The sequence below is a fragment of the Grammomys surdaster genome, unplaced genomic scaffold, assembly GCF_004785775.1.
Source record: "Grammomys surdaster isolate TR1022 unplaced genomic scaffold, NIH_TR_1.0 134, whole genome shotgun sequence".
Lineage (NCBI taxonomy): Eukaryota > Metazoa > Chordata > Mammalia > Rodentia > Muridae > Grammomys > Grammomys surdaster.
In genome coordinates, this window is record NW_021604592.1 from 2,993,674 (window position 1) to 3,019,695 (window position 26,022).

The 26,022-nt window shown below is 36.8% G+C and overlaps 1 protein-coding gene across 1 annotated transcript in view; it reads left to right on the forward strand.

The window, feature by feature from the left end:
• The window catches only part of Ptprz1 (protein tyrosine phosphatase receptor type Z1), a 173,709-nt gene that overhangs the window by 80,702 nt on the left and 66,985 nt on the right, over nt 1–26,022 (forward strand). Inside the window, exons 3-8 of the mRNA XM_028762571.1 lie at nt 1,368–1,547; nt 3,620–3,771; nt 6,320–6,415; nt 6,881–6,947; nt 15,956–16,113; nt 16,256–16,406. Of these exons, the coding sequence (XP_028618404.1) occupies nt 1,368–1,547; nt 3,620–3,771; nt 6,320–6,415; nt 6,881–6,947; nt 15,956–16,113; nt 16,256–16,406 (804 nt within the window). The remainder of the gene's footprint in view (nt 1–1,367; nt 1,548–3,619; nt 3,772–6,319; nt 6,416–6,880; nt 6,948–15,955; nt 16,114–16,255; nt 16,407–26,022) is intronic.

Here is a 26,022-nt window from a genome sequence, read left to right on the forward strand (position 1 = left end):
CCAGCTTACATTGAAGTTAGCCTGCACCGTCATTCACATCACCAGGAGAGTGTGGTGTAGGCTGGGGTGGCACCAGAAATGTTTACTGCGGTTCTCCCCGAATCCTATTAATATAAACTCAGCTTCACCCATACTCATTTTGAGAAAGAAAAGCTGTTCAAATTTTATCTACTGAAACTATGCTGCCACTTTCCTTTCTTTGTGGTGACTTGTGTGTAGAACAGCTGAGAAAAGTTTAAGCCTTAGACTTGCAATAAATATGGCAAACATTTAAATGGAACTTTAAATAAAAAAAAAATGTCCATTCTTAACCTGAATCAGAAAATGTGGGAGATGATGTATGTCTCCAGGTGGCAGTAAAGAAAGGGCAGTGTAGACTACTTATTGGTTCAGAGGGCTGTTCATTTTGTGGAAGAAATAAAAATTCTCTCCCAGAAGTCTTGATAGCGTATTTTGATTTAATATGGTTATGTAATAAGACCTGGTTGTATGACCAGACAGTGAAAGGATTCTTGATGATTATTTTTCATAACTAAGACATGAACAGATGGAAATCAAGCCAAGCCATTTGGTGGCAGCAGTGACAAAGGGTCTGAAAAAGGCCACCTCCCGTGAGTTGCTAAAGATTTCAGCATCACCTCCTGGTGTTTGACCAGGTCTGCAGCTGAGCATGACCACGTAACTTTCTGAACATTTGGCAAAGGTGACAAAGAAAAGAAGCTATCGATGAACCCTGAATTTAGCAGGTGTATGGGTGGGCCTATGGTTTACAATATTTGGGATTTTAGGAAAGTCTAAGTAAACACATCTTTTGGTGCAAGCCCAGTCTTTATTATACTCTCCTTGTGACGTGGTAGATGATGAGGTATTTAAAACCTAGCCTCGACAACACCAACCAACCAGAGCTCCCAGGGTCTAAACCACCAGCCTGGGAGCACATAGGGAGGGACCCATGGCTCCAGCTGTATATGTAGGGGAGGGTGGCCTTGTCTGGTCCCATGAAGGCTGGATGCCCAGTGTGGGGGAATTCGAGGGTGGGGAGGTGGCAGTGGGGGTGTGGGTGAGGGCACATCCTCATGGAAGCAGGATGGGATAGGGGGTTCCTGGGTGGAGGGGAAATGGAGTAAAAAGATAACATCTGAAATGTAAATAAAATACCCAATAAAAATTTTAAAAATAAAATAGTGAAACTAGGGGAAAAAACCAGCCTCTAATCGAGGCATAATCATTGTGTGACTTATTTTAAAGATATGCCATTTTCTACCGTTCTAATGTATTCTTATGTAATATATTATTTGATAATGTCAAATTTTAGGTTTTACATGGTAATTCAAGAAACTAATTTCCTTCTTCTTTCTTTTCCCTAGGAGCACTAAATCAAAAAAACTGGGGGAAGAAATATCCAATATGTAACAGCCCAAAGCAGTCTCCTATTAACATTGATGAAGACCTGACACAAGTCAATGTGAATCTTAAGAGACTGAAATTTCAGGGCTGGGACAAAGCATCCTTGGAAAGCACATTCATTCACAACACTGGGAAAACAGGTAACACCCTTGTCTTTTGCCTTTGACAGGTTCTTCATATTGAGAATATTTTTAGATAAAATGCATTTCCTTTGAATAAGATGCTAGGAACTGAACAGAGGCGGATAGTACTAGACAAAACGGAACAGAGTCAGCACTTAGTCAACATTTCAAAAACCGGTAAAAAAAAAAAATAAAAGGTAACAGAAACATCATGCAGTGTTTTCTCTTTGTGTAATGAAAGTGGTCTTGCCATTTGGTGATGTAAAAAAAATAAATAAATCATGAAATTATAGCTAGAGAAACGTTTCTACTTTGTGCATAGTCAGACACTTGGTGAGGAGTTCCAGATATTGGGCATCAGAGTTTGATCTTGGATTCTCAATTTCATGCTATAGTCAATAGTTAACTATGACAAGATAATCAATTATAACTCAATTTAAGAAAAACAAATAATAGTCCTTTTATTTGGGAAATTTAAAATTATAGCCTATCTACCTTTCAGGACGTCCTTCCATAAGCATCTTTTGTGAGGTTATCTCTTTCTTGTAAAATGTTAAGTCCTTGAAGTTCTAGAAAATTTTGGTAAACTATATGTAGACACAATAATTTTTCAAGATCTGACATGTTTCTCTTTTGGTTGTTTTGTTTGGGCATGAAACAGCTTGACAGAGAATTTTATAAATATAAGTGTACACCTTTGCAAAAATTAGAAAAAAATAATCAAAATTATAACAGCAGATCTGTTAGTGTGGTTTTATAATGAATAAATTTCTTCTGTATTTCTTGTTAAGGTAATATAATTAATAAATGTAATAATTCAATTTCACATTCTTCAGAGCAAGGATTTTTTCTCTATCAGTGCCTAATTGATAAACATTTAAAATTATTTGAATGAATACCTCAGAAAATTTTGGTATGTCATGCTATAATCCAAATGATTAAAGTAAATTGTTCCAAATCTTGACAATTTAATACAAATTTGTGAGTGTTAAAAGCTGGGCTTTTTAACATATGATCCCTGCTCTTTGGTTCTTTCAAGGTGTAATGGTCAAGTACTTATTCCTTACAGTCTGTTTGGTTTTATCAGTGGCCATTCAAATGACAATATAAACCTTGGAAGAGGCCACTGTCTTGGCTGTTACTCAGTTGCCTTATCTGTAACAGAAGTTACAGTGGTTTTTGCTTCCTAAGGTTATGTGACAATCAAGTATCTAAGAGGTATAAGCAATTGATATCCTACCAGGTACTTCATAAGTGATCCATGTTGACTGCCATTGTTTGCATTGTGGACACTGTGCTTGACATTATTATCATCATAATCAATGGAAGCTTATATCATTAGCTGGGTAGCCAATGTGTGGGATTTAATCACTAGTGTCCATGCCATCTGTGGTTTCTGATTAGCAGAACAAGGACAACTTAAACCTGACTGAGAGACATCATCATCTTTTCACTAGGCTCTGAAGAGAATCATTATCCTTTAGAATCCTTGTAAAAATACAACCAATAAAATCTGTGGGACTTGGGGAAGTTTCCGGTTCTAATGGTGGACACTCCAAGTTCAAATACGAAATGGCAAAGTCCTCTCACATGGTGGGGCTTCCAACTGTTCACTTAAGACAATTTGTGGAGCTATCTGACTTCTGGACAGAAAGTAGAGATTAGATGGAGCAAAAAAATAAAAGTGGGACCAAGAACAGGCTACCAGTGAAAGGTGAGAGTTCTCATAGGGAAAGAATTTTCTTCTGGCCAACTCTGCTGAGCCCCTTTAATATGTTCTATTATTATCAACAAGCAGCTTGAGGCCAGAAAGTCTTGGAGGAATGGCAGTCTCCGTTGACCACATAGCTTAAGTGGCTGTCTTGTGGTGAGAGTCGAACTATGGTCATATCTTCAGTGTCCTTGATTTGTGACCATAAGATGCATTAAGTATGTTAAGAGCAAAGCTGAAATGCAAATGACTTTAAAACTCTTAAAATCTGTCGACTGAGTTTCATCTTAAGTAGGAGGAGGTCCAGTTAAATTCCTAATTTTGTTTTTCAGAAGCTTATATGTAATACTTTGTTTTTTTTTTTTTATTTTTGCTTTAGTCGAAATAAATCTCACCAATGACTACTATCTCAGTGGAGGACTTTCAGAAAAGATCTTCAAGGCAAGCAAAATAACTTTTCACTGGGGAAAATGCAATGTTTCATCTGAAGGATCGGAACACAGCTTAGAAGGACAGAAGTTCCCGCTTGAGGTAAGCTGGCAGCTACTGCCTTCAGTCTTATCATCCCCATCTTTGAGAGTTTCTCTAACAGAATTTGACTTGCTGTCTAGTTGAGAATTTAGAGCATGTAGTTGTGTTTTGATGACTTGATCAATACATGCTTTGCTTTCAAGACTGTAAATGCAATGAGCATAAGAACCATCTTTAACTTTCTACCTCTAGATAACCAGATTGCGACTCACTGGCTAATCAATAAATGCAGATGAGGAATTGAATGAATAAATTAATAAAATAAAAGGGGCGATGGCATCAGTGTACAGCAGAATGCTTTCAGTCAAGTTTCCTAATTAAAACAAGGAAAATCTTATGTTTAAAACTAGAAAAGAGCTATAAAATATGATAAATGATGTGTATAGATAAACATTTTCCTATGTTTCTAAGTGCTGAACTTTCTGGGCAGTAGTTTGTTTTGTATTAAAAGCTTTGCTTATTTTCAGTATTTTATTATTCGGAGTATAGCAACAATAATTATAAATATGCTTCAAATTTTATGTGTAAAGATTTATTTACAATATTAAATATTGAAACAACGACCATGATTAAATACAGTATGATGAAATATTAGGCCTTTTAAAAATCACATTTCGAATGATGTACTTACACAGAAAGTTTCATGCTGGGGCTGAGGAGATGACCCAGTTAGTGACTCCAATGTTCTTATAGCAATATGGGAGGAGGAGATAGGAGACTCCCCAGAACTTCTTGGGCCAAGTTCCTTGGAATAACCCACGGCAAGCAACAAAAAGATCCATCTTCAAACAGGTGGAAGGCAAGACTCAATATCCAAGCCTGTCTTCTCACCTCTATACCCGCATGCCATTACACACACATGCACACACACACACACACAAACACACACACACACACCCTTCCCAACACAAAATGCTTTATCATATTAATGCATTAAAAAATAATAATATGAAAATGGCCTAATCTGCATTAGTTCTCCAACTTTGTAAAACATAAAAAGTACATAATTAAAAATAAAAATAAATCAAGTATGAAGAGCTGACTTAGTGGTGAAGAGTATTTGTTGTTCTTGCAGAGGACTGAGAGTCAGTTGTCAACACCCATATGGAGGCTCAGAATCATCTGTAGCTCTAGTTCCAGGGGATCTGATGCCCTTTTCTGGCCTTCCCAGACATACATATGGTACACAGATAAATATGCAGACAAAAAAAAAGAATAATAAAGCACTAGAAGTATTTTCCAGTTGTGCAGATAAGACCTCAAAGGAACATTCTAGAACCTACCCATTCCTCCTTCCCCCCTTCTTCATTTCTACCCACGCTTTCTTTTTCCATTCCTTTCTTTTTCCTTTCTGTCTTTCTCCATTTCTTTATTCCTTTCTCTCCCACATCCCATAACAAGTCTTCTGAATTCTTTTTACAAATTACGTGTGTTTTAGAGCAAACTCAAACCACCATTATTTCTTCATAACTCATTAAACGACAATATATTAGTCTGTCTTGAATCTTAATCTCCTTCTATCTGCCCGCATTCCTATCCCTGGCCTATCCTTACGACTCTTTTCTAAAGGACGCTGGTGATTTCCCATAGCTCCTTGGTGTGACCACTGCCTGCTCTTCCAGCCCCTTCCCTTATAATGATTCATTGCTATCACAGAAAATGACTTTCAGATTCCCATGCTTATATTTTCTTTATGTACACCTTTCAGAGTCTCCAGTGAAGAAGGAGACAAACCCCCATCCCTTCTGACTTCAATTGCTCAAAGCTATTTGTCTTTCAGAGGTCAGCTGAGACACCCTCTCAGAGAAGGCATTGGTGGCATGTTATAGTCATTGCCATCCTGCTGAATATGGTGCCTTTCCACTATCAATCCTTGAGTATTCTCAGAGGATTTATACTCTTGCCTGATTCTACCTTTATACATTGAAGTTACCTGGATTTCAGTCCATGGGCAATGAATACATTAAAAGCTGGAATAGAGCCCGTCATGGCTGAGCATCTAGAGTGGAATAGACATTCACAAGGGCTAGCTTCACCATAGAAGCTACAACAGGAAGCTTAAAACATTTGGCATTTTTAGATACAAGCAGAGTTCTTTAGAATTTCAGTGGAAGAACAGTAAGTACACCATGATAATACCCAAAATTGTAACAATGCTCCATCAAGAAAGAAATGTTCCCTCAAAAACAGTAAGCTCCAGGTTTGTACAATTCAAGCAAAATAGTTAAAAGAGACTTTGTCATTTTTTTTACATTCAATGATTACTTAATAAGTTATTATCATAATGGCTATTGTTATTCTCCTTGTAGTACATACTGTTTTAGAGAAGATTCTGTGTTTCCTTCTATGTCCAAGGATACAAATGATAGCAAACTTACTTAGGTATATGTGTAGTTAAGAAATTGTTTGGAAAACACAGAGAATATGGAACTGTATAGTGTGTAAAATTTTTCAGTAGACTTTACTAGGCTGGTCAGCTTCTCTGTTACATCTTGTCACTGACTTTTATGAAGTGCTTCTAATAAAGCTATCATCACTCTGTTCACAGATGCAAGTCTACTGCTTTGATGCGGACCGATTTTCAAGTTTTGAGGAAGCAGTTAAAGGAAAAGGAAGGTTAAGGGCTTTATCCATTTTATTTGAGGTAATTATTGTACACTGGTTTACACCTAATTTCTTCTTAAATCATTGCAACTGTCAGTTATATACGTTAATATAAATACATTTATAAGCTGAAGAGATCACAACCCTAATGATCACTGGTGGTCATTTCCGAGACAGGTTACCCTCGACTGGTAGGTTTTAAAAAGGGCTCACATTTATAATTGAATAGGCTTCTTCCACCTAGAGTGGACAGTTCTATGTACACAACGTTACTCATCTGTTTATGATGTCCCAACTTACAGGTAGTAACTGTAAAACATAGCATTTCCCATTTTTCTTTAAATGGTGTAAAATGTAAAGAAGCCTGATTTTTATTTATCTTGTTTTTATCTTGCTGTTGAAAAAGTGTTTGGGACATACTGTACTTTATACTCATTTGGAATTTATTGTTGAACAGTTGTCAATTGTTGCATCCTGTTTTTATAATGTCATTCTTCTCTAACAGGTTGGAGTTGAAGAAAATTTGGATTACAAAGCCATTATTGATGGGACTGAGAGTGTTAGTCGTTTCGGTAAGCTGTTAAGATTACAAGATGAATACCTATTACTATTTGCAGTGTAAGGAAGTCTCTTGTAAAAGATGGAGAAGACGGTATCTTTAAAGATGAATGTAGCTCACTTCCCATACTTGACCACTCTGTATATTTCTCACAAAGTAAAGAACCATTTATAAGAGAATTTTGTGAAATAACAAGTATGAAAACTTGAGCATGGTAGAACATGTCTTTAGTCTTAACCTTTGAGAATCAAAGGCAGGTAGATCTCTGTGAGCTCAGGGCAGTCTTAGTTTATATGTCAAGTTCCAGGGCAGCCAGCTAGGGTTACACAGGGAGGTCCTGTCTCAAATAAATAAATTATTAATAGGTTAATTAAAACTTAATTTATAGGCTATCAATGTAAAAAGGAGTCTGCTAGTCTCTAAATTCATTCTTAAAAACAATTTGATTGTAGTATACTTTTAAAATATTCATCTATTCTAAGTCTGCATTGTATATCACCTTAAGGACTATATGAGACCAATTAATTTTACAAATACTAAATTATGAAGTGAAAAGAGAATTTTACTCAAATGGACACCTATGCCTTGGTGGTTTTCTTGGCAGATAAGTATTGCAAAGAGGTAAGATATTTGCAAGAAGAAGAATGCTAACATTGAACAGAATGGAGTGTGCTTTTTATTATTCTGTCTGGTGGATCTTGTCATCTGTCTCAATAAATGCTGTTGACAACACTGGTGACAAGGCTCAAAACCCATGGTCACTATTTTACATTTAGTAACAATCCATACAAACAATATTCATCCTCTTCTAGTTATCAATAAAATAAAAATTATTACTCTCTTGAAAGCCACCAAATCTAAAGCTGGAAACAAGACTCGCATAGAATCCTTTCTTGAAGGCAAAGTCCAACATAGGGTTGATTCATCTTCTTCACTTAACATTTGAGGATCAGAATTGACTGACATTTTCAGAGGTCAGGAATGTGTAGACTCCTGCAGCAGAGAAGCCTGCTCCAACCCTTCACCTGTAATCATAAGCAAGGTCCAGCTCACTGCCCCTCCCAGTCTACCTAGAAAGCAAAATTCAACATTGGATACCACAAGCCTCACTTAATTTTCTCTCAATAAGTCAGAAAGTGGATTCTAGCCAACGGAAGGAAAGGAATCAGAGTGGATTTCAACACTTCCTTCAAGGTGTATAAAATCTAAACCTAGACTATTTCTGTGTTTTACATCAGCTCATGGGTCAAGAGAATCAAGTTATAAACTGTAACTTGTGAAGTAATAGAACCTTCTCTATTTTCTTTTAAAGTTGAGACCATCCTCTAGAGTACACAAAACTATGGAATTCTAATTTTGGGCTGCTAAGCTATTATTTGAGGGAATCTTAAAGACTAAAAGTAGTTCTTACCCTTAGAAAAGAGATTCTAGGAGTGCGCTCAGCAATGCATTTCTGTCTTAGGTTGGTAAGGCTCTGTGCAGAATCTTACCCATCCTTGGCTTGCCAGCCTTTTAATTTAATAACTCTATCTGGGGGTCCATTTTCATGTTCAAGCGATGTACTTTGGCTGTCAACATGTTGATGTTGTTAAAAAAAAAAACCAAACTTTAACACAATAGATAGGAATAAAAGCATTCCCAGGACAAAAAGGGCTAGCATGACCAAGCTATGTATGCCATTTTTAAAGCTTGACCAAAATAGAAATACTGACCTCAGGCTATGGGTAATTTTATCAGCAGTATCTCAGCAGAGATACTGATCAATCAATGCTCAGCAGAGCAGAATTCTTTAAATTCATCAGCTCACTATGCAAAGTTAAAACATCCAGAGAGGTGTTAGAATTATGCCAAATACACTGCAAAGTGTCTTTAAACTTTTTCCTAATTATAATGACTACCACTGTAAATTTTAGAACTAACATGAATCCAATGGTATTTGGCATGACACTCAAGATGGCTCCTTATGAGGGAAAAGGAAGGTACTCTTGGCAGAATGACCTAAGACAGACTCAGTCTTGTTTATGAAATAAAAAAGGGGGAGAGGCAGAGAGATTTGGGGGCTGCTTGACAAGAATCTGACATGGGCCAAGGACAAGGAAATGGGCTGCTTGTCAGGAATATGACATTGAACAAGGACAAGGAAGTGAGCTTCAGGCAGGAATATGACATTAGGCTAGAACAAAGGAGTAATTTCAGGCAGGAATCTAAATATTAGGCTAGAACAAAAAAGTAATTTCAGCAGGAATCTAAATTTTAGGCTAGAACAAGAAGTAGGCTTCAGACATGAAAATAACTTTGGGTTAGGACAGAAAAATTGGCTCAGATATTTTGCTCATCCTGATAAGCCCTTAGAAACAGTGATCATGGGAGTATTTGTGGAATTTTGTTTATTGTCTTGCTTTTTCTTTGTCTATTTGTGTTTATTGTTTTGCTTGTTCCTTGACTATTTTCATCTATTGTATTGCTAGTTCCTCAACCTAGAATGGACCATAATACTTGCATGTAATTAAAATGGTATAAAGCAAAAAGGAGATGAGGGGATGGGATGGGGGTTTCTAGGGAGTGGAAATGGGGAAAGGGAATGACATCTGAAATGTAAATAAATAAAATATCCAAGAAAAAAAAAGGAGTGTACTCAGACTTCCAAATCCCAATCCATGTTCTCCATGTAAGGAGAGTTCTAAACAACTCAATGCTGCATCATTCAGAATATAAAATCTTATTATTATTTCATGGACTGATTGCTCATCTCCTACTTTTCTCTCTAAAAGAGAAACCTCATTTCTCGTTGAGAGTCTGTTCTTTCTGATCTTCCTCTTACCATAGGTGTTCTGTCCTAGACAATATTGTATTTGTAGACTGAGGGATCAGTAGGGACTTTGCAGTGATACAAAGATAAAATATTAATATTCTTCAAGCAGAACACACAGTAAAGTATTAGTGAAAATTTTCCAAATGCAAAGAAGAAAAACTTCCAGGTAATATTCTCAGTGATTCTCAGATGAAAGGTCTCATCAGAACAACTTATGTGCTGTTTGCTCAATTGCAGACTAGGCCCAGGGATCTGTATGCTGAAAAACCTTTACAAGAAATTCTGAGGTGGCTCCTTAAGTGCCATTATCATAAGAAATAGTGGGTTTTAAGTCCTCAGCAGCTTTCCCTTTGTGCCTGGCTGCACTGTGGTCCTCGGTTACCTGTTTTTCTCCCTCATCTTTTTTTCTCATTGTCATACTCCCCATGGAAGGATCTAGTAAGCTGGTTGGTTGATCATCTATGAGGGACTGGGGTTTAGATGAATGCTGGAGGACTAGTGGAGTGCTCTTGTCCCAGGTGTAAGTCTCTCATGTATTTACTCAGATGACATTCATGATTACTTTTCAAGTCACAAAATGTCACCATTGTCCAATTTTCTCGGTAGATGACTGAAAAGAGGAATCATAACTGAAAATTCTATGGGACATCTAGGACACAATTTGGGGACAAACATGCAAATACCAGCTGTAACAAACACTGTAAAGTTTTAGCCTCTCAGCAAGAAAATATGCTTGCTATTGAGCATCATACAATGGCCATGACACTGTGGCCAACACTGCCTATGACAGAATAAGCATAACACACTAGCCAGCATTCATTGTCTATCATACAGTGAACAACACACAGTTGGTGATAACACAGTAGCCAAAAAAAGGGACATCATTCAATAGCAATCAGATGGTATTCATAATATAGGGTACCTCTTAGTAGCTATCACACTGTGGCCAACAAAAGAAAAGAAAGAGTGAATTCTGTATTAAGGAGAAAGAAATATACTCTTTCTTCTTTTTCTTCTTAATCTTCTTTACCTTTGTTCATGTTCCAAGAAAATTCTGTGCTCCACATATCCACATAGGTCTCAAACCTTAGTCCTCTCTGCCCTGTCTTGAGATCTTCTAGCATCAGTTCATCTTCTCCCGGGTACCAGAACATCAATTTCTACCTCTTTATTTAATTAATATAGTCCACAATCACATTCTCATAAGATACATGTAAAAGAAATTTTATCTTTAGTAGATTATTTAATCACCAAAAAAAAAGAATCAACCCTTAAAAGCAAGAATCAGAAACTGGAGAATACCCACAGATTAACAGGAAAAAACTGATCAGTTCCTGAGAACTAGAATTTGAGATCTGAACTCTGATCTTTTTCATTTTTGAGGTTATAATTTAATCTCGCTTCTCTCTTCCATTTTCCTTCCCATATACCCCTCCGTATAATCCACAAAATCCATGGCCTATTTTTTCACTAATTGTTATTTCATGCGTGCGTGCGTGCGTGCGTGCGTGCGTGCGTGCGTGCGTGTGTGTGTGTGTGTGTGTGTGTGTTTATCCTATTAAATACATATAATGCTATGTAAATGTATGTTTTCAGACTTGACTACTTAGCACTGGACAACCAATTGGTGTGCCTGTTCCTGGAGAAGACCTCTTCCCTTGCTCACAGCTTTCCTCAGTTACCTAAAGTTCTTTGTGTAGGGCTGAAGCCACATGGGCTTATCCCAGTCTTGATTTGGCTCTGAACTCTGGTAATCTCATCTTGATATTGGATAGTCCACAGACATCATTAGTCCATTAGGCCAACAAAATGTAAAGTTTCTAATGGGCTAAAATAAGATTTTATTTGACCTTGGAGAAATGTAATTCAGTCAGATAGGCTTCTATTTGTAAGAGTTAGATTTTAGCTCAAATGTAATCAATAAGTTCTAATTTTAATTATCAACAATATCCCTGAATAGTGTGATCAGGAAGTTGAAAATCTTGAACGCACTTCCTTTTACCTGGGTTTTGATACATGTCTGTATCATCTGGGGAGAGATTTAAAAATGTTTGTGGCCAGGCTGCACTCCTAGAAGTTTTATCTCCAGTGGTGGAAAGTCTGTGACACTGGTGTGATTGTCAAACTCTTTGGGTTACTCTAATATGGTGTCACCTCACATAAACTAAATTGGCTTTGGAAACTACTGTGTAACGAACTAAATCTCCTGGATAGGGCAGAAGACATGTGTTGGACAGGGGAGTGAGAAAGATGGGCAAATACAAGAGACAGATCTAGCTAGTGATTAAATCACTGTCTATATGAGTAAGGGCAGAGCAGAAAGAGCTGGATGCCCAAGGTGGTGGTGTGGACAAGCACTGTTGGAAGACCCCAAATACAATGCACCCAAAATTGTATAGGGATTTTTCCAATCAGCATGCAAGTTCATGAGCAAGAATATACATAGCACAGATAAATATAAGAACAGTCTGCATATAATTATAAGTGAGTGCATATTTTCTCAAAACATTTTCCATTTTTTGAGTTCACTGTCTTAACAATGACTCTTTTTTGACGCCGGGCCTCATGAAGACCAGACTGACTTCAAACTCACTGTGCCACTTGCGATTACCTTGGGCATCTGATCCTTTTGACTCTACCCATTATAGCAAGGATTACAAGTAGACACTGACACACTGGTTTTATTTGGCTCTTGGGATCAGATCTAGGACATCATATGTTCTAGGACAGCAGTCTAGCAAGTGACTTGTATCCTCACCCCTAAATAATTACTTTTTAAATCTTGATCATGGCATCCTTTAAGTTTGTATCATTTCTCCTTTCACAAGTAACTGACAGGAGAAATTTCAAGCTACCTATGTGAAGATAACGTCTCATGTTTGCTTCTAAAAGTGACAACACTTTGAAACCTATAAACCATCGAGAATCGGTTAGTATTTGTAATCTATAGCACAGAATTAAAGATGATGGTGTAGCACAGTGACATAGTACATACTTGCACACTTAAAATACTATGTTCAGTCTCAAGCACTCAGTGAATAAATGGATGATGAATGAATAAATGATGAATGAATGAATGATTGGGTGCTTGAAATTCACTTGTTTCCTCAAGGATCATTAATACAGTTCTTTTTATTGAAATGTCCATTAATTCTACACTACTATTACTATTTCAGCTATAAATCAAGTATTTATGGATCTTTATTCTCCTTTATCCTTTTTCTGTATCTGCTAAATATGGTAGTCTCATGGTTTTCCCAACCATATATGATCAGCAAGACTTCTCATCTGACAATGACATTCCTCTAGCTTTTCATTACCCAAGATGATTTGATTTATAGACTCTGTATTTTGTTTAAACTTTTCAATCAGCATTCCAGTTCAGATAAACAGCATAGAAAGTAGATCATGCTGTTAGTCCTGGCACTGGTCTACATAGTGATTTTCAAGACAGAGCTACATACTAAGACCCTGTGTTAAACAAATAAGCAGACATAATCAACAACAAAAACAGACACTCACAGGGCACACACACAGGCACATACATACACACACACACACACACACACACACACACACACACACTGAGATTTTTGCTTAAGAGTTTATTTAACTTGTAAGTCAATTTAGGGAAAATCAGACCATATCACAGTATTGAATTTTTAAACCTAAGCCATGATCCTTTCCACTTTTTTTTTTAAGAGTTTTTTTTCATTCTCTTTACACTATATTACAGTATAGAGTCTATTTGTATGTCGTACTTGTTGCTATTTTAAACCATGTTGATTTTGCTTTTGATAGCTTCCGGGAAAGGGAATCTTCATTGGAGTGACCCTGAGTATATCAACCACATCCAAGGGCAGGACCCACACTCAGGAGTAGTTGGCCAACACAAAATAGCCTCCAGTTTTGTTTAGCTTGCTTGCTTGTTGTTTTGTGGTTGGTAGTTTGGTTTGTGTTGGAATTTTGCTTGTCTGTTTTTTTAAGAGAGAAAAAGGTCATGAAGTTGAGTGTTGCGCTAGGGAAGAAGAATCTGGGAGGAGTTGGAGTAAGGGAGGGAAGGAATATGATCAAAATATATTGTATGAAAAAAAATTTAAAGAAAAAGAATAGAGGAAAAAATCATGTTACAGAAAAACTATTTTTGTTTAAAGCTGATGTAGAAACATAATTGTTATTTTCCTTGTACTGTTATTGTGCACAGTGACTTTGATTAATTCATCCATTAAATTGAATAGTCTTTTAAAACTGTTTCCCAATATACATGTTTAATTCAATTTTATTTTGAAACATGTAATGGGTAAATGGCAAAAGTCATACTAAACTTAAATGAAAAAGAAGACATTTCAAGCACATTAAATTGGTTCTACATTGTCTATGAAGATAAAAAATGTTCTTTATCTGCAGATAAGCTTACTTAATTTCCTTGCCTTAAAAATTCTTATCAGTGTAATTTTGTTTGTGCTCTTAATTCTTCATCTTTTTTCTTCCTTAAAGCATTTCTTAAAAGACAAGTGTTTATTTAGAGTACAATGCATGCTTCTTCCCGTATAGTAATATTTTTATTATTTATTCTTTTTCATATTTGAGATTACTCTCTACTACAATTGACTTTTCTTTAACTTTCATTAATAGTATTTTGTTGTGCTTCCCACATACCAAAGTGTTAAAAGAATGGAAATGCCCTAATACATGAGAACAGTGCAAGGAAGGGCAGAGGAGCACCCGCTGGTATTGATTCTGAAACTGCAAAGAATCCAGAATCCAAGGAATGCTGGCTTAAACAAACTTTGGCTTTCTTTTTTTTCCATTTTCCCCAACAATAATCACTTAATTACTTTTCCAAGAGTTTTCTCAGTCTCCTACTTCCTTTAAAAATATTTTTCAGAGTGACTACATAGTGCATAGCATTTTGCAACTGCTGTGGGAGTGTTAGCCATTTTGGACACTGTTTATTTAGAAAGCCCACTTTTAAAAAAACATTTTTAAATGAAGTAGAATTACATTATTTTCCCTTCTCCTTTATCTCCCGCAGGCCATCCCATGTCCCACTTCACTGTCAAGTTGATAGCCTCTTTTTCTTTATTTATCACTAACACTTATATCTATTCATGTGTGTTTGCATGTATGTATGTATATGCAAAAAAATTGTATAGAAATACAACCTGATGAGTGTGTTTTGTTGTTTGTGTGTATATGGCTTCCAGAGCTGACCACTCTTCTTTGGACAACTAATGAGGGAGCTAAACCCTGGGTGAGGTTAATTTCCCCTCTCTCAGCACTCATCTGCTGTCTGCGGTTCTTGGTCTAGGGATGAGACCCCATGAAATTTTCTTCCTTTCACAGTTAGCATGCTCATTGATATTGTCATCATTACAGTCTTGTTCCTACAGCCATTTCTAGGAGAGACTGGTTCTCAACTAACGTCATGATACTCTTACTCTTAAAAATCTCTCTGCCTCTTCCTCTGTCCCTGAACCACAGATGTGTGGCCGTGTGCTGTTTGCAAATGGTGATAATAACAACTCCTATTAATCCTAAGAGCTTTTCTCCTCAACACTCCCCATCCCATTTTAAAGAGCGTCTCCTTAAGTAACGCATTTAGGCCTCCAACTCATGAGCCTCCTTCTCAGCCTCGAAGGTGCTGCGATGATGTCATGGGCCTGTTCACTCAGCACACGTTTGTTCCCTTTCCTTCATGTTTAATATCAGACAAAAGTGATGATGTGAGATACCCTTGTCTCTTTCTTGATTTCTAGGGGAAGCTTTCAGTAAGTTACCCTTCAACCAATGCTCACTCTTGCTTTCAAAAATAAACTTGAACAGTATAGGCCTTTGTTTTGGCACTCTGTGAACTAGAATGATTTTTTTTTCAAAAGATATACCTGTTATCTACTGAGGTAATCATATATTTTTTTATCTTTTGATATAAAATGGTCTTTTTTCAGCATCATGTTGCAAGACAAGATATCTAACAACCTATAAAGATACATTTAAGCAATTAGTATGCTCTCTGTACATTTACATATATATACATATATCTTATATATATTGATGTATATATGTTATACACATATCTATGTATAAAAGTCTTAAACTTCAATTCTAACTAAATATATAAGTAAGAATGTGTCCTTGTGTTATAGCAGATTTAATAACTAAGTTCCAGTATTGGAATCCCAGCTGAGCTGTGTATCATTACTTCATAGGAAAGCAGGCTGCCTTAGATCCATTCATCTTGCAGAACCTCCTGCCAAACTCCACTGACAAGTATTACATTTACAACGGCTCACTGACGTCCCCTCCCTGCACAGACACCGTCGAATGGATTGTTTTTAAGGATACAGTTAGCATCTCTGAAAGCCAGGTAATCTCAGAGTTTCCCATAATGAAGTAATTTGAAGCTATTGTAAAAGCATGGTTTTGTAGCTTTGCTGCCGTGTGTCATTTTGGAGCATTTACCGAGGCTTTTGAAGCAGGCATGTTAAATGATTTGGTCTTCTTTCCAGCTGGCTGTATTTTGTGAAGTTCTCACAATGCAACAGTCTGGGTATGTCATGTTGATGGATTACTTACAAAACAATTTCCGAGAACAACAATACAAGTTTTCCAGGCAGGTGTTTTCCTCATACACTGGAAAGGAAGAGATCCACGAAGCAGGTATGTATTGAAATACCTTCTTTTTTTTTTTTTTTTCTGTGCCCCTCACAAGACTCGGCAGAGATGATTATTTTGGTATGGTGGAAAATATACAAGACTTACACAGCTTTTGAAAGGTTTAAATTAACTTTTCTAGCTTTGGGCAAGCAATTTAGCTGCCCTGAATCGTGGTTCCCACATCTACGAATGAGAATGTGAAAACCTCATTCTTTCTCTAGGAATTTTTTACAGGTTAGTTAAAAAAAAATAAGAGCTGGTAAATGAAAGCAAGTTTTCCAAATCCCATGACAGTGAGTAGCATAGCAACCTAGGCCATCCAAATTCACTTTAAAGCATATGTTGGACTAAACGCTACAGGAGGAAAAGGAGTAAGAAGTTGAGATGTTCAGACATTGGGGTGTCACATTTGGTAGGGACGATCATGGGTTTGAGCTAGAGACAGAAACATGAACTGAACCTCAACATGAGATTATGCTACACACACCTGTTCCAAGCCAGGTTCTAAGTTCCAAGGGAAAAAAAATGAGCATCTACTATACTCAATTACTGTTAATAAACAAAAATGTCTTTGTTCTCTTTCTTTGGAGGAAAATAAGTGTGTCTTTGTCATAATCAACCAACAGAAAAAATAGTGGATGTTTGGGTTTCTTGCATATGTTCTGTGCTTTTTCTGGCTGACACAGGAGTCAGAAGCCTTTATAAAGCCAGATGACACAACCAGAGGTATCTCTAACTTCTAACTTTCTATTTATATAAGACTATAGTAATCCATGAAGGAAGAGTTGAAGTTGCCTTTATTGTCAGGTATTAAGATTTCCCAAACTAGATTCCTTTCTTTAATTTCTGCCCTGCACTTAAATTTTTGTCATGAATGATATTCATTGAATAATCAACTTCTTTTTAAATTAATCTTTAATGTCCATGCTCTTATTGTTTTAATATAATATTTAGAATTATTTGCTATCCAACAAAAAGCACAACAACAATGTCAACTAACTATATCTAGTGTGACATAAGCATTCAAAATAAAATTTGACTCCTGGTAAAAGTGATTTCTATAGCCATAACAAATACTTTAATAGTCTTTATAGTGAATAATAGGTAATTGCTTAGAAAAATGAAAATGAACCTAAGCCACCTCCCTTTCTAAAATACAGTAGAAAAAACAACAAATTAAAAAATATGATTTCTTTTCCATTGTACTTTAGATCACATTTTATCAAAACTCTGGATGGAACCTCAGTTTTTTAAGAATAAGATCATAGTCTGTCACTTAACATAAGGTCTTTCATGCTCACTGATACTAATGTTAACCCTTCTTCAGCAAGGTTTCCTCTTTTCCACTAAACTCTCTGAGGCCCTCTGAAGCAGGAAAACCCATTCTCACAGGTCACATTGAAGATGTTTTCTTTATGCCTCATGCTACTCCCTGCCATCTTCCCATCTTTACCCACTCCCTTTTCTTTGAAAGTCAGACAAGACATCCCTTGACTTGGAGACCATTTCTTATCCCCACTATGTCTGAATTTGTCCCAGGCATGGGACTAGTCTAAGGTGGCATCATAATCAGGAAGTTCAAGGTAAATAATGCTCACCTGGACTCTGTTCAATATGACCAAGCATATGTTTCCCACTAACAACCAGACTATAGTAATTGCCTAGGTACATGGCTCTCCAATTGCCCTCCAAGCCTAAGATGCAATATTTTATCTCTTTACATGAATTTCTGAGTTAAACCAAATCACTGAATATTCACTGCATGTCTGAACTTCCATATACTAAAAGCATGATGATGCTTGATAAGTTCAGTGTGTAATACACATGTAGCTCTGAATTGCTATAGGGCAACATAGTTTTCATGATTACGTTAAAGGCTTAACTTAGTAGTATTCACAATAAGCAATAGTAGCTACCAACTATTGCATAACACTCCCTTACCTTGGATCAAAATGTATTTATACATATGTGTATTATACTTAAGCCTAACATCACCCAGTTTATGATGCTGGCCAACATTTTCATGGTTTACAGTTTGGGAAGCTGACACTGAATGATTCGTCTCAGTTTATACAGTTAGAAAGGGGTGATGTCAGTATTTGACCTCAGGTGTCTCTGACTTTAAAGCCTGCCATAGCTCTTTCTCTTTGCCTAATACTTTGAAAGGAATATAATTTTGTAACAAAAATCATTGACCTTAAAAAACAAGGTCAGACGGAGACATTGCAGTCTCCGTGTTCCTTGGTATTCTGAGTTACAATAAGTCGGTGAAGAGATTACTGAGGAAGGCAAGCAGGTCTCACATAGAACATACAGGCATCACTCTTAGTCCTGTCAGCTGCTCATGGATGCTATCATACTATCTCACGGCTCTGAGGCAGCATTGTTATGGCTGTCAGAGTAATACAAATCATATATTTGTCATTTTGTTTTAACATAATTAAAATAGCAGAACTAACTAGGAAAGGGTGCTGTTGGAGCTATATCTATTCATTTAAATTGGAGGGATCTTCTATTTCCTGTCTTACTCAACATGCCTTTTCACCATCCTTGAAAATAGACCTCTCTGCTGAACTATCCTGGTCCTTGACCAGCAGTCAGGCTGTTCTTCATTGCCTCGCTTCAGAGTTTATGCACCTGCCTCGCTTTCTTGGTAGATTTTCACCTTTCACAGTTCACTGTCCTGGAATAAAGGACAATCATTGTCCTGTAGGAGCAAGCTTCTCTCCTGATAAGTGAGGAACAAAAGAGAGAATTAAACAATAGGTTGAGGTTCACTTGTTCCTTAGCCTTTGCAGCTACAAAGAACATGTGTTATTGGCAGGATTGAGAAGCTTTAGATTTTCAGACAAGGCAAAGCCAAGACCTTCTTTATTTAATATTCTTTGAAAAATTGTAATTTCTCAAAGTCAGCAAAAGAGTGCATTACATACACTCAGATTTATGATAAAAGATAGTTTCAAAAAATTAATTTTAAAAACACTATCTGTGTCATAATAAAATTAAGAAGTCATTTTCCTGGTGACTGAGAAAAAGATACAGTGAATCTATTCACTCCCCTCACTTGAACTCTGTCACTGTTCAGTTACAACGATTATTATATTTGACAATAGTGTATATTTAGCATATAATAATAATTATATAGTAATCTTACAGATTCTCATTGTATAATGTTTCCCATTTGCTGAACTTATGAAAAAAAAGTGAGCTACGTGCTCTATACAATTGAGAACGGGGACTTGGGAATATTTAGAATTATTTATGAGCTGGGACAGTTCTTTTTCTATCACAGTGGTTTGCATTTCAGCAAGCATTTATTATTATTGCATTTGTTGAGCATACCCCTATGATAGTCCTCTTTTTGAAGCTGAATTTGACAAGAACTGAGGGTACAATCCAGGTTTTGATTTTTATCAGATTTAATCTGAAAATAAGGCATTTTGTGGGTACCATTGTTAAAGTAGAAAATCTGAGTAAGCCCACAGAAGACATTAACAATTCTTTTTGATGTTATTATTAAACTGACCACTGAAAACTCAATGTGCTTTTAGACTCTTCAGTCCAATTTAAAACATGTTGTATCACACAATGGTAAATATATAATGATATTAAATGAATCTCTAAGAAAGCATTTAAACTGTCATATAGTATTCTAATATTTAGTGAAAATTTATAAAAATCTTTTCCTTAATCTTGGACATTGAGTGTATATTTTTACTCTCAACATTTATAAATATCTAACATTGTCATTTTGGTTACGGCAGAAGTAAAAAGTGTGATAAAAATTGTCAGAACCTTTCTCTTAATAAATGCATCTTAGATCCCCGAATTTCTAGCATATGTACCAAATCATGGCACAAAGCAGGTGACTCCCTATTTGCAAGAGCACTCTGAGGTGAAAGCCTAGACCATACTCATTTTTATACATACAGCAGCCTTTCAGAATTCATTTCATCAGAATGTCAATGTTCTGTTTTCTGCTTTGATGTAAGGCTACTGTTTCTTAGAAAGCCACTTGATTTGAGCATCATAAAGTGAACATGGTAGATTCTAAGAATCATAGAATTTAGAAGAACCATCTGATTGGGAAGGCTTTAGGAGAAGCTGCTTTCTGAAATAATAAGTACTATAGACAAAAATTTAAACATGTATAGAGTAGGAGAAGTTCACATTTATTCCCAGCCTCTGTAGTACCATATGCTTTCTTGCTCTTAGCACACTAGCAAGACTCTCCCATTGAAGAGCAGGGGCTCATTGAGGCATGCAGAAAACACAGTCTGAGCTTCAAAGACCAAAGAGCATTTACTTCCAAACTCAGCATCAGTACTTGATTATATCAATATTGTGACATTGTTGATATTATAAACCACTGTGTATTCACCTCTAAAATGAATTACACTTGGTCCACTCAGAGGGCTGCCATGAGACTCAAACTGAGCTAGCATTTACAATGTATTGCCACGCCTTAGATGAGTGAGCTGCACACTCAGTGACTGATATCATTGTCACGTGTCACATGCATAAAGAAACAAGAAATCACAGTGAAGAAACAAGAGGTCTGTAAAATTTGCGTGCTGAGCATTTAAAATAATTTGGTATAGAATTATGGAATATATGCCAAGCATTAGCTAGCACTGTAATAAATTTAATGTAAAACCTTAAAAGGAGTAGAATATGGTGTGCTTTTGAAGTCAGAGAGCACGTTGGGAGTATCTTTGTAGCATAAGGTACATGAACTACCAGATATTTTCTACTGTTTCTTGGGAAAGGTCATCATGGATTATACATTAGCAAACCTACTTTTGGGGAAGTCAGTAGTTGTAAATAGCGTTTGTTAGTGTCACACCTAGATAGCACTAGCTCTCATTATAGTCGGGAAAGAGAAAAAGATCATTTACTACTTAGACAATCATGCATTACAAATTAAACTGCTGATCATGTTGTTCTCAATGCCTGGAGAAGAACATGAAGTATATGTCCATGCACAGTCAGCAAATGATGGCATTTTGACACTCCCCTAGGCACGCCTACCTGAACTTTCTTATCTTTTCACATTTTTAGCCATAGATCATGCAACTCAAAATATGCTCCCTCCCTCCCAGCAAACTTCATGTGTTTCAGGACACACCCCAGAACAAGGAAGGCCAAAGAGAACTCAAACTAGTTGTGACCTCTACATCAACTTGGTTAACAGAGAGATTTTTTTCATGACCAAGGAGTTCACTTGTCTTTCTCCTCCACATCTTCTCTGGCATCTTTTCTTTCCCTGCCCTTTCCTTTTGTCATCAAGATACTCAGAATTTTGCTTGGTAATTTTGTCATTTTTTTTCTTGATGTAGTACATGTTCTTCCACACAATATAACAACTAACTAACCACCAACCTTTATGAAAGCTAAGCGTGACACTCTACAACCTTAAGTGGATACATGTGGCCTTTGATGAGTCTCATGTGGTCTGAGTAATAGTTGTTTATTTGGTCCTGGTTCATTGTGCATTTCTCTGTGAATGAAGTTTAGAATTTCAAAACTAAAAACACATGAAGCTTTCTGAGTGTCAGTCTTAGAAATCCACGACAGGAATGGGCTTCCAATGGGTAGGAACAACAGCGGCACCTACATGCCAGTTAGTAACCAGAACCAACTTGAGTTCAGGGTTGGAACTGGTTCTATTCCAGAACAGATAGGGGTCTCTGATAAGGCTATCTGGTAAGGAGTCCCTTTGGCTGTGAATGGCACTTAAGCACATTCTAGAACTCTATATGTTCTTCAAGAACCAGGTTCCCCGTTTCCGCCACTGTTGCTTAAAGAATGAGTAGCTGTGATCCAGATTGAGTATAACTTGCGGAAAATAAAAATGAAAGGCAACATTTGCTTCCCGTAAAGTTGATGAGACCAATACAAGTAAATTATAATTCTGTTGGTTTTTAAATTTGTGTTAGCATGTATTTAATATCTAAATATACACTGATCAAAAAAGGAATTCTGGATTTTTAAACTAGATAATTGGCTGATTAGAGTTTACACATACAATGAAATAATTACCCAAATTTCTGGAGAAATTATTCAGGGATTACAAGAACCCACTTCTAAGAGTGTCTAATAGGCTTGCAGAAGCCCTGGGGTCCATTTCTAGCCCCCAGTGCAGGTCTGCTCATAGCTACCCATAATTCCAGCTAGAGTGAGTCCACACTCTTTTCTAGACTGCACCATTGCCTTCATGCAGTATAGTCTCTGTGTACAACTCCACACAGAGACACATACACTACATATTCATGTAATCCAAGCTAAAAATAAAATAACAGGTTAGTTGAAGGTTCATATTACTAAATTATTGCTTATCCATTAATAAAAGCAATATTTTTAAAATAATGTTCTTATTATAATTAAGCTCAAAATATATGTTTCATAGCACGTAGAGGTGAGTTAGTAAGTCAAAGGGAAATTTGCCACAGAAGGGAAGATTTTTTATTTTTAAAATAGTCTTATGGAAGCCTACTACTACAGAACTCTCCTAAAATATATACATATTTTAAAGGAGTATAAACTGAGTAACCATATTATGAGGGGTGGTAATACTCCAACTAGACATTGTATGCTACCAAATCAAAGACTCATGAATTAAGAATGAATTCCATCATTTTGAGTTGTTCATTGGCAGGGTCTGATAGGATTTCTAAACATAAAGGGCTATTGATTACACTCCAGACTTTAACAGTAACCCTATTGCTGAAGACACCGTGTGCTTATGTCACAGAACATGGAGAAATCTAGCTGGCACTCAACTGGAAACTTCAGCCTTCTGGCTCTCATTCATACTGCTTGAAGGTGCCAAAGGAGAAAAAGTAATCATCACTCTCACCCAACTCTGAATCCTGAGACCTACAATAAAGACATCCTGCAAGATCCACCGGCTAGTGTAATAGTGGCTCAAATGTAGTGGGTGTAATCAACCACTTTTTAAAAACTAGATTTAAGGCCGACTCCACAATATGGAACTCATCCATACCCTACACTGTCAGCAAGACCAAGAACCTCTGGCTAGATAGGCCATACACCCTGGGGAAACGTCTACTTAAATTATTCTGCTAAATAAATATAGCCATAACACAACTCCTAATGACACATCTTCATATGCGTAGACAAGTGAATGACTCAACCTGCATTGGAGATTTTCTTTGCTGTGTATGAAAATTGACACAGAAACCTTTGACCAACATGTAGAGCACAAGAGACTTTGGAATGCCTAGCCTTCAATAGGATGTCTCTGCCACACTGTCCTCTTGATGCTCAAAGATCTATACAGAAGAGGAAGAGGAAAGATTCTGAGAGTCAGAGACATAGGAAACAGTGTCGTCCAGCCACAGCAGAGCAGATGCTCTTAAGAACTCAGAGACTGGGTCAGTGCACACAAGAACTGCACAAGCTCAAACCAGACAAACTCCCAGTACAAAGGAGTGGAAATGGGCATGAATCCCACTTCTAGCTGAGTAACACTTGCCAACAGAAAACTGCTAGGAGAAATAATGTCAGTTTTCTTCAATTGAGTGACACTGTGCATTTAAAGTACTCCCAAGGAAGGTCCCATGACGACTTCACAATTTTAAGAGAAAGAAAACATGACACTGGGTGGTTAGGAAGGTGGAGATGATATGCAAATAGTTGAGAAAGAAGAATGAATATAAGAGAAATCCATAAGTCCAAACCATTGAAATAACTAATATAGTCATATTAGTCATAATTAAGATAGCTAGGAAATGAAAACTTGATATCAAAGAAATAAAAATTCCTTTGAAAAGTCTCACTTCATATTGACCCAGATACTTAACATCTGAAGCATGTCCTATTTGTCACTAGTAAGATCACACAGAAACGGACAAGCCAGAGAAGTTAGATAAGAATTCTGAAATGTAAATAAAATATCCAATAAAAAAAAAAGAATTCCCTGGATGTATCTCAGCTAACACTTTTCTACTTCTCTCAAGACCTTTGTGTTTTATGTGGTGCATTAAAATAACTGAATTTTAAAGAGTACATCTTAAAGGGGTGTAAGTCACTTTAAAGTATCCCTTTTCTCCAGAAAAAGAGATTTATTTTAGGAGGAGAAGAACTACAAATTATATTGTCAGGAATTCCCTATACTTTCTACAGGTATACTCCTCTACCAGGAAGAAGGAGACAATCTGTTCTCCAATGATAGCATATGTGCTGCCCTTATTTTGAGATTTGTTGATGGTTTTCTGCCATCTGGTGGAAGATCACAGAATAGTCACAGATAGCATTAAGTGATATAGTCTAAACATAACTTAGAAAATATATTTTTGGTCTGAATTCACATTTTCTCACAATGAAAGATTTCTCACAATAATTTCTTCTTATTCTTTTTTTAAACATTTTTTATTAATTATATTATTTATTTACTTTTCAAATGTTATTCCCCCTTTTGGTCCTACTCCCATGAGCCTCCCACCTTATCCCCCTCTTCACCTCTAAGAGGGTGCTCCCCCACCCACCCATCCACTCCTGTCTCAAAGGAACACCTCACTCTAACCACTCCTCCCCCCCAAAAAAATTACTTGTTTGCAGAAAAAAATCTCTAGCTCATGTAATTTTCCCCATATTCATTCAAAGCATATGCTTATATTTTGTGAATAATTAAGGTACTGCCGCAACGACAGAGTTGATCTGTTAGATTGCTAATGCTGTGTTCAAGTCTACTTATGCACGGAATTGTTAGTCGTGGTTGCCCTCATGTGTTTATGAGGCGAATTACAAACTAGAAGGGCCAAAAGAAAAGAAAATCCATTAGGATCACATTCTGAAAAGGTTGCTGGTTTATTTTCAGATGTCTTACCCATGGGGATTGGTTTATCTAAGACATCTATACACTTACATGAAACAGCTTTGTAATTTCAGATATCTCTTGAAAACAGTGCCTGGCCATCAAGTTCCTTTCTTTCTTTCTTTCTTTCTTTCTTTCTTTCTTTCTTTCTTTCTTTCTTTCTTTCTCTTTCTCTTTCTTTCCTTCTTTCTTTCTTTCTCTTATTTTTTAATTAATTATTTTATTTGTTTACATTCCAACTGTTGCTCCCCCTCCCAGAGTTCTTCACCCCATTCCCCACCCCCCACCCTTTTCCTTTGAGAGGGTGCTCTCCTCTTCTCCCATCCCCCATCCTCCTTCCCTGGGGCATCAAGTCTCTACAGGATTTGGCACATCCTCTCCCTGTGAGGTCAGCCCTCGGGGCTTTATGCATTCCAGGGCCTCGGACCAGCTTGTGTAAGCTCTTTGGTTGGAGGCTCCCAGGACTCAACGTGGTGACCTTAGCCAATGAATTTTGTTAATTCACCCTTGTCCGGAGAGATTTTTCTCTCCCTCTGCTTTACAAAGGTCTGTGAGATCTAACCTTTTCTGTGTAAGTTACTCTAAACATGTCACATATCTGTACGTGCTGCAGAGCATAGAGACTCTTTCAGACGGGACTAAAGTTTGGCTCAGTTCCCACCCAGGGTGATCTTAAAGTTACTTTAAGAAGTTTTGAAATTTTTTCACAATAGTATTTCCACATGAGACAAATATCCTAATTCCCTGTAGTTATTTATTTAATCTTTTAATGATGCCAGA